Source organism: Solea solea, chromosome 17 (genome assembly GCF_958295425.1).
Source record: "Solea solea chromosome 17, fSolSol10.1, whole genome shotgun sequence".
Classification (NCBI taxonomy): Eukaryota; Metazoa; Chordata; class Actinopteri; order Pleuronectiformes; family Soleidae; genus Solea; species Solea solea.
Genome location: NC_081150.1, coordinates 22,977,904 through 22,987,507, shown reverse-complemented (window position 1 = coordinate 22,987,507; position 9,604 = coordinate 22,977,904). Strand labels below are relative to the sequence as shown.

The 9,604-nt window shown below is 44.4% G+C and overlaps 1 protein-coding gene across 1 annotated transcript; it reads left to right on the top strand.

Moving 5' to 3' along the window:
• The first annotated feature begins 855 nt into the window (after window positions 1–855).
• LOC131443312 (NLR family CARD domain-containing protein 3-like) lies at window positions 856–9,358 on the top strand. Its single transcript, XM_058612834.1, has 6 exons — window positions 856–911; window positions 2,057–3,844; window positions 7,488–7,661; window positions 7,760–7,933; window positions 8,607–8,653; window positions 8,734–9,358. The coding sequence occupies exons 1-6, from the start codon at window positions 856–858 to the stop codon at window positions 9,258–9,260; spliced, it is 2,766 nt and encodes a 921-aa protein (XP_058468817.1). The 3' UTR covers window positions 9,261–9,358.
• The last annotated feature ends 246 nt before the right edge of the window (window positions 9,359–9,604 follow it).

Genomic DNA, 9,604 nt, shown 5'->3' with positions numbered 1-9,604 from the left:
AGGACGATCCATCAACAGGGACCAGACTCTGCCAGACCTGGACCTGGACCCAGCTGTGTGTCCATGAAGAGTGACTTGTCTATAGATCGTCTTATTAGCTTTAAGGAAGAATCGTAGGTGCAGCACATTGAAAACCTCGTAAAAACAAATGATTGTTTAGTAAATGACACTGAATCTTTTCTCCTCAGAGTTGATCAGCAGAGGACAGAGGTTCTCAGTGGTCAGTCTGTCCAGCAGCATGGAGCAGACCTGGACTCCATATTTAAGGTGTGTAAATGTACAAACATGACACTACTGTTAATACTGAAGCAGAGTCCTGGGGCCTCATGTATAAACCGTGCGTACGCACAAAAAGACGGCGTACGCTTGCTTTCACGCACAGACGGCATGTATAAAAATGTACTTGGCGTGGAAGTTTGCGCATTGCAGCGCAAACTCTCGAGCTGCCGTGAGAATTTGCCGAGAGCTCCGCAAACTCTTGTCAGGTGGAGACGCTGCAATATTAAGCTCTGAAACTTATCACAGTGTTTGAAAATAATATTATTAATGTGTCTACAGTGACAAACATGAATTTTCTGTGACAAACAATACTGATACACCACGTACGTTTGAACATATGTGGATAACATCAGAGAGGACACTGAAGACGAAACTGATCCTGTGAGCGAACACACACACTACAGACCTGTGTGTGTGTGTGTGTGTGTGTGTGTGTGAGGGAGACTCACTTATTTACTTTGAGCAAATTACTGAAATTAATTTTCCACAGATGAATATTTTCTTTATGTAACACAGTGATGTAAACACAGCTGCTGACATGAACACATGAACACACGTCAGTCTATAATGTTTTAGATGCTAAATAAAGTTACAGACTCATTTATTGTAAGAAAAAGGGACTTGAACGTTGAGTAGAACATTTTCTTTATCCCATTTTAATCCACACGATAACGAAATAACTACGAAAAAGTTATTCCGCCACCGCTGCGCCTTTCATCGGAAGAGAAAGGCGCAGCATCCACAACACAATCAGTGACAGTAATGAATGGTTACATGGAGTAACTCCGTGAACTCTGTCTGCTTATTTTGTGCGTAATGTGTGTAGATGATGACGTGTGACACTTATAGATTGTTGAAATAATCTGTAAATTCAGCTCACATGGATCAGTCATGTCTAAACATACATGTTACACCAGAAAAAAACATGCACAGGATCAACTATCAATGCGCAGCCAGTTTTTTAAGCATCAATATTAATATGAGAGCAGTCGCTGTGACCCTGACATTAAGTTCCTTTGTGTTTATCACTAATTCTAAAAAAAACAACCAAAATAATCTATTTTTACAGATTTATACATCATAAATTGACGAGTTGATCGTGCACTTTCCTTCTTTTTCTTTTATTTCCCTCTTTCTTTGCTGCCACAGTTGTCCTTTTTCTTCAGGACGAAGGCGTTTTAGAGTCATTTGTATATTCATTTGTGGGTGGGCGTGGTGTGTTCCTCATTCATCTCCGCTCAGTTTCACGTTTGATGGGATGTATAAAGAAAAGGTGCGCAGGACTTGGCGTACGCACAGTTTTATTAATCTGAGATTTTCTTTGCGTACGTACTTTATAAATTTTGTGCGTACGCCGTCTTTTAGTATGAAAGCTGCGCACTCTTTTATACATGAGGCTCCTGGTCCTGACAGTCTGGATGCTGCTCTGTGGACCTGCAGGACTTCACTCTGTCACTGATCATCTGAGGTTAAACTTCACATGTTCTGTTCCAGCTGCTGGAGGAGAACATCATCTGCTTTGTGAAGAACGAGCTGAAGAAGATCCACAAGGTTCTGGATACAGATCACACAGACGTCTCTGAGAGTCAGAGGGAGGATGAGGAGCAGAGGAGCAGCAGAGAGGCCTTTCTGAAGATCACAGAGGACTTCTTAAGGAGGATGAAGCAGGAGAAGCTAGCTGACAGTAAGAGGACTTTTAATGTGAAAGGAAGAACATCTTATTATCTCATTCTCCACTCACTGATTTATTTTCTTGTGTTCTGTCAGAAATCAGAGCTTCAGCTTGTCGACGTGAACTCAAATCAAACCTGAAGAAGTTCCAGTGTTTGTTTGAGGGCGTGGCTAAAGCAGGAAACCCCGCCCTTCTGAATGAGATCTTCACAGAGCTCTACATCACAGAGGGAGGGACTGGAGAGGTCAATGAAGAACATGAGGTCAGACAGATTGAAAGAGCTTCCTGGAAACCAGACAGACCAGAAACATCCATCAGACAAGAAGACATCTTTAAAGCCTCAGCTGGAAGAGACAGACCAATCAGAAGAGTGATGACAAAGGGCGTGGCTGGCATTGGGAAAACAGTGTTAACACAGAAGTTCACTCTGGACTGGGCTGAAGACAAAAGCAATCAGGACGTACAGTTCATGTTTCCCTTCACCTTCAGAGAGCTGAATGTGCTGAAAGAGAAGAAGTTCAGTTTGGTGGAACTCATCCATCACTTCTTCACTGAAACCAAAGAAGCAGGAATCTGCAGGTTTGAAGACTTTAAGGTGGTCTTCATCTTTGATGGTCTGGACGAGTGTCGACTTCCTCTGGACTTCCACAACACTGAGATCCTGACTGACGTCACAGCGTCCACCTCAGTGGACGTGCTGCTGACAAACCTCATCAGGGGGAAACTGCTTCCCTCTGCTCACCTCTGGATAACCACACGACCTGCAGCAGCCAATCAGATCCCTCCTGACTGTGTGGACATGGTGACAGAGGTCAGAGGGTTCACGGACCCACAGAAGGAGGACTACTTCAGTAAGAGGTTCAGAGATGAGGAGCAGGCCAGGAGGATCATCTCCCACATCCAGACATCACGAAGCCTCCACATCATGTGCCACATCCCAGTCTTCTGCTGGATCACTGCAAAGGTTCTGGAGAACATGTTGAAAACCAGAGATGGAGGAGAACTGCCCAAGACCCTGACTGAGATGTACATCCACTTCCTGGTGTTTCAGTCCAAAGTGAAGAGGGTCAAATATGATGGAGGAGCTGAGACAGATCCACACTGGAGTCCAGAGAACAGGAAGATGATTGAGTCTCTGGGGAAACTGGCTTTTGAGCAGCTGCAGAAAGGAAACCTGATCTTCTATGAATCAGACCTGACAGAGTGTGGCATCGATATCACAGCAGCTTCAGTTTACTCAGGAGTCTTTACTCAGATCTTTAAAGAGGAGAGAGGCCTGTACCAGGACAAGGTCTTCTGCTTTGTCCATCTGAGTGTTCAGGAGTTTCTAGCTGCTCTTCATGTTCATCTGACCTTCATCACCTCTGGAACAAATCTGTTGTCAGAACCAACAACGAGCCAGGGTTCCAGACCGTATAGAAAAAAACCTAAACTGAATCATCTGCACCAGAGTGCTGTGGAAGAGGCCTTACTGAGCCCAAATGGACACCTGGACTTGTCCCTCCGCTTCCTCCTGGGTCTTTCACTGGAGACCAATCAGAAGCTCTTAAGAGGTCTACTGACACAAACAGGAAGTAGTTCACAGACCAATCAGGAAACAGTTGAGTACATCAAGAAGAAGATCAGTGAGAATCTGTCAGCAGAGAGAAGCATCAACCTGTTCCACTGTCTGAATGAACTGAACCATCGTTCTCTTGTGGAGGAGATCCAAGAGTCCCTCACATCAGGACGCCTGTCCACAGAGACACTGTCTCCTGCTCAGTGGTCAGCTCTGGTCTTCATCTTACTGTCATCAGGAAAAGATCTGGAAGAGTTTGACCTGAAGAAATACTCTGCTTCAGAGGAGGCTCTTCTGAAGCTGCTGCCGGTGGTCAAAGCCTCCAACAAAGCTCTGTACGTGGATCAGTATATAAATATTAATAAGACATATTCTAAAGAGCACAAAATGCAGCCTTAGGAGGTCACAAGCCAGTGTCTTTTTGAGCCGGTCCCAAGCCCGGATAAATGCAGAGGGTTGCGTCAGGAAGGTCATCCGGCGTAAAACTTGTGCCAAAACCAAATATGCGAATTAAACCTATGACTTCCATACCGGATCGGTCGAGGCCCGGGTTAACAACGACCGCCATTGGTGCCGATAACCTACAGGGTAACGGTGGAAATCGGGCTACTGTGGGTCGAAGTCGAAGGAGTAGAGGAGGAAGGCAGGTTCAGAAAGAGAGAGAAAAGAGGAAAGGCAAGAGTCTGGGTCTGAGAGTAGGGACTTTGAATATTGGGACGATGACGGGAAAAGCTAGAGAGTTGATTGACATGATGCAGAGAAGGAAGGTGGATATACTGTGTGTCCAGGAGACCAGGTGGAAAGGTAGCAAGGCGAGAAGCTTAGGTGCAGGTTTTAAGTTGTACTACTATGGTATTGATAGGAAGAGAAATGGAGTAGGATTTATCCTAAAGGAGGAGTTTGTTAGGAATGTCCTGGAAGTGAAAAGAGTGTCAGATAGACTGATGAGTCTGAAGCTTGAAATTGAAGGTGTGATGTTAAATGTTATTAGTGGCTATGCCCCACAGGTGGGATGTGAATTAGAGGAGAAGGAAACTTTCTGGAGTGAGTTAGATGAAGTGATGCTGAATATCCCCAGAGGTGAGAGAGTGGTAACTGGTGCAGACTTCAATGGACATGTTGGTGCAGGAAATAGAGGTGATGAAGAAGTGATGGGCAGGTTTGGTATCCAAGACAGGAACACAGAGGGACAGATGGTGGTAGACTTTGCAAAAAGGATGGAAATGGCTGTAGTGAATACTTTTTTCCAGAAGAGGCATGAGCATAGGGTAACTTATAAGAGTGGAGGTAGGAGCACACAGGTAGACTACATCTTGTATAGACGATGTAATCTGAAGGAGATCAGTGACTGCAAAGTAGTGGTGGGTGAGAGTGTAGCAAGTCAGCATAGGATGGTGGTTTGCAGGATGAATCTGGTGACAAGGAAGACGAAGAGGACAAAGGCAGAACAAAGGACAAAGTGGTGGAAGCTGAAAAGAGAGGACTGTTCTGTGGCTTTCAGGGAGGAGTTGAGAAAGAATCTGGGTGGTCAGGGAGAGCTCCCAGATGACTGGACAACTACAGCTAATGTAATCAGGGAGACAGGTAGGAGAGTACTTGGGGTGTCGCCTGGAAGGAAAGTAGATAAGGAGACTTGGTGGGGCACTGAAGACTGAAGAGAGCAGACAGGAGTACAGGGAGATGCAGCACAAGGTGAAGGTAGAGGTGGCAAAGGCCAAACAAAGGGCGTATGATGACTTGTATGCTAGGTTGGAAAGTAAGGAGGGAGAGAATGATTTATACAGGTTGGCAAAACAGAGAGATAGAGATGGGAAAGACGTCCAGCAGGTTCGGCTGATTAAGGATAGAGAGGGACATGTGTTGACAGGTGCCACAGAAGTAATGGGAAGATGGAAAGAGTACTTTGAAGAGCTAATGAATGAGGAAAATGAAAGAGAGCAAAGGGTAGAAGAGGTAACTACTGTGAACCATGAAGTAGCAGAGATTAGTAAAGCTGAAGTTAGGGGGGCACTGAAGAGGATGAAGAATGGAAAGGCAGTTGGTCCTGATGATATACCTGTTGAGGTATGGAAGTGTCTAGGAGAGGAGGCAGTAGAGTTTCTGGTTAGACTGTTCAACAGGATCTTAGAGAGTGAGGGGATGCCTGAGGAATGGAGAAGAAGTGTGATGGTGCCCATTTTTAAGAATAAGGGAGATGTTCAGAATTGCAGTAAGAACTACATTAAAATCCTTTACTGTATCGGTCACGGGGGTCAGACAGTGGAACAATCTGGATGAGGAGATGAAAAAATCAGCAATACCGAGTGTATTTAAAAAGAAGTATGTAGAGATGACTATTAATCGATACAGAATGACACAGAAAGAAAGTATGACAAAGGTCAGGGACAGAAATCTGTAGACACTGTGGGAAACAGTGTCTACAGATTTGACTGTCTAGAGCTAGACTATATCTCTGAGTGCTACCGGATGCTGAAACATGTTTTCTTTGTCAAAATGTCATAAAAAAAACAAAAAGAGGAAATGAAATGTATGATGATAATGGGGGCGGGACTTGTTAAGCTTTGCTTCTCCCGCTTTCCCTTTCGGTTATGTATATTGTGTGAACTGCAATGTTATGTGATGAGTGATCTAAATGTCATGACCGAAATAAATAAATAAATAAAAATAAATAAATAAGGAATAAAGTTGATGAGCCATACAATGAAGTTATGGGAAAGAGTAGCGGAAACTGGACTGAGAGCAGAAGTCAGCATTTGTGAGCAACAGTATGGTTTCATGCCTAGAAAGAGTACTATAGATGCAGTATTTGCTTTAAGAATGCTGGTAGAGAAATACAGAGAAGGTCAGAGGGAGCTGCATTGTGCCTTTGTAGATCTGGAAAAAGCCTATGACAGGTTGCCGAGAGAGTAACTATGGTACTGTATGAGGAAGTCTGGAGTGGCAGAGAAGTATGTTAGACTGGTGCAGGACATGCATGCCAACTGTGAGACAGCGGTGAGGTGTGCTGTAGGTGTGACAGAGAAGTTCAAGGTGGAGGTGGGACTACATCAGGGTTCGGCTCTGAGTCCCTTCTTGTTTGCGGTGGTGATGGACAGACTGACAGATGAGGTTAGACAGGAATCTCCATGGACTATGATGTTTGCAGATGACATTGTGATCTGTGGTGAGAGCAGAGACCAAAAGAAAAAAGCTTGAGAGGTGGAGATATGCTCTAGAAAGGAGAGGAATGAAGGTTAGTCGCAGCAAGACAGAATATGTGTGTGTGAATGAGAGGAACCCAAGTGGAACCATGAGGCTACAGGGAGTGGAGATAAAGAAGGTGGAGGATTTTAAGTATTTAGGGTCAACAGTCCAGAGCAGTGGAGATTGTGGAAAAGAGGTGAAGAAACGTGTTCAAGCTGGTTGGAATGGGTGGAGAAAAGTGTCAGGTGTAATGTGTGATAAAAGAGTATCAGCCAGAATGAAAGGAAAGATATACAAGACAGTGGCGAGACCAGCAATGCTGTATCTAGAGACAGTGGCACTGAGGAAAAGACAGGGAGCAGAGCTGGAGGTAGCAGAGATGAAGATGTTGAGGTTCTCTTTGGGAGTGACGAGGATAGATAGGATCAGGAATGAGTCAATCAGAGGAACAGCACATCTTAGATGTTTTGGAGATAAGGTCAAAGAGGCCAGAATGAGATGGTTTGGTCATGTACAGAGGAGGGATAGTGAGTATATTGGTAGAAGGATGCTGGGGTTGGAACTGCCAGGCAGGAGGTCTAGAGGAAGACCAAAGAGAAGGTTTATGGATGTAGTGAAAGAGGACATGAAGTTAGTTGGTGTGAGTGAGATGGATACAGAGAACAGGGTGAGATGGAGGAGGTTGATTCGCTGTGGCGACCCCTGAAGGGAGCAGCCGAAAGGAAAAGAAGAAGATTCTAAAGAGCACAAGACAAACATGTGTAACCTTTTGTTCATCACTGTTTTCTACCTCAGACTGAGTGGCTGTAAACTCTCAGAGAGAAGCTGTGAAGCTCTGTCCTCAGTCCTCAGCTCTGTGTCCTCTAGTCTGAGACACGTGGACCTGAGTAACAACGACCTGCAGGATTCAGGAGTGAAGCTGCTATGTGATGGACTGAAGAGTCCTCACTGTTCTCTGGAGACTCTCGGGTCAGATCTCTGACTCAGACTCTTTGCTTCTTTAGGTTCTTGTTGATGAAGATGTTTTTTTCTGAATCACTGAGTTAATCATATCTTCTTAACTCCAGTCTGTCAGGTTGTCTGGTCTCAGAGGAAGGATGTTCTTCTCTGACCTCAGCTCTGAACTCCAACCCCTCCCATCTGAGAGAATTGGACCTGAGCTACAATCATCCAGGAGACTCAGGAGAGAAGCTGCTGTCTGCTGGACTGAAGAGTCATCACTGGAGACTGGACACTCTCAGGTATTCTCCTCCTCCTCTTCCTCTTCCTCCTCCTCTTCCTCTTCGTGTTCAGCATGTTCTTCTGGCTCCTCCCTTTAGGGGGCGCCACAGCAGATCATCTGCCTGATAGATATTGTTCTTGTTTGACAATAAACTAGAAAACTAGAAACAAACACTAGACCTCAGAAAACACACAAGTTTTGGAAGCAGCAGTAACAGCTGCCTAAGTAGCCATGTGTTTCCTCTGTGACGCGCAGCTGAAAAAAACACGAAAGCACTGGGAACTAGGTATCGATTCAAGCAAGCGATCAAACAACCGTAATTCAAATACAAAGTTTATGGTTTTTAGACCCACAATACTGCGATTTGAAACACTGTAAAAAATAAAAATGAAATCCCTCATTTTTATCTATTTTCTTTATTTACTTGGTTTGTTTGGCCAACTTGTTGCTGGTTTACTTGTGGTAGGTTTCAAATGTATAAACAGAAGTTGTCTTCTGTGTTGTCCACGTGGTGGCACTGTTGAGTAAATGCGTAGCCTCCTGAAACTGTGGTCTCTGGTTCTGCAGACACCGTCTTCTCTTTGAAACACACCTGTCCTTGTAGTTCATAATTGTGTCCACCAGAGTGCGTCATTAAGAGACCAGTTGGGACTAATGTTGGACAAACTCATTCAGACTGTTTCTACCTCCAGGATGGACCATGCTGGAGAGCACAGGTTAAAACCTGGTGTCAGGAAGTGTAAGTATGGATTTACAGGAAACAACAACATATCAGCTGATCATCAATAAACTGCAGCTGTGTCTCGTTGTCTTCATCAGATTCATGTGAACTGGAACTGGACACAAACACAATGAACAGAAAACTCAAACTGTCTGACGACAACAGGAAAGTGACCAATGTGACAGAAGATCAGTCGTATCCTGATCATCCAGACAGATTTAAGTTCTTTCCTCAGCTGCTGTGTAGACCTGGTCTGACTGGTCGCTGTTACTGGGAGGTCGAGCGGAGAGGAGGAGTTAATATATCACTGAGTTACAGAGGAATCAAAAGGAAAGGCAAGAGTTATGACTGTGTGTTTGGACGTAATGATCAGTCCTGGAGTCTGTTCTGCTCTGATGATCATGGTTACTCTGTCCGTCACTGTGGGACACAAACACCCATCATGTCCTCTGTCTCTGACAGAGTATCAGTGTATGTGGACTGTCCTGCTGGGACTCTGTCCTTCTACAGTGTCTCCTCTGACTCACTGATCCACCTCCACACCTTCAGGACCACATTCACTGAACCGGTTTATCCTGGGTTCCTGGTCTGTCCTGGTTCCTCAGTGTCTCTGTGTCCTCTGTAGGACATGAAGAGACAGCAGCTTCAGAGGTGGACGAAGTCAAAGCTTGTCTCAGTCATTCTTTGTTGAAACCATCAATAAATAAAGACTTAAAAAATCAACATGTCAGTCATTAACTGAGCCGCCGTCCTGCGCTGTGAGCGCCCCCTGCTGCTGAGAACCAGCCTGAAACACACAGGTTCACACACACTGAGATCAAAATAACAAAAAGTGAATGTTTGAAAGTGAAATTAAAAGATACAGAAAGTAAAATCAATTAAAAATGAATAAATGCTTTATAGAAAATAAAAAGAAAGAAGTCAAAATAATATAAAATAAAATTCAAAGTTTTCAATCCAATAGAAAAC

What these genes read in the sequence shown, in the direction of transcription:
- LOC131443312 (XM_058612834.1), top strand. Translation starts at nt 856, where the DNA reads ATGCTAAATAAAGTTACAGACTCATTTATTGTAAGAAAAAGGGACTTG. An exon ending in AAAAGGGACTTGAACGTTGA is followed by an intron (nt 912 to 2,056) that starts GTAGAACATTTT and finishes AGAAATCAGAGC; the next exon opens with TTCAGCTTGTCGACGTGAAC. An exon ending in AAAGCCTCCAACAAAGCTCT is followed by an intron (nt 3,845 to 7,487) that starts GTACGTGGATCA and finishes TTTCTACCTCAG; the next exon opens with ACTGAGTGGCTGTAAACTCT.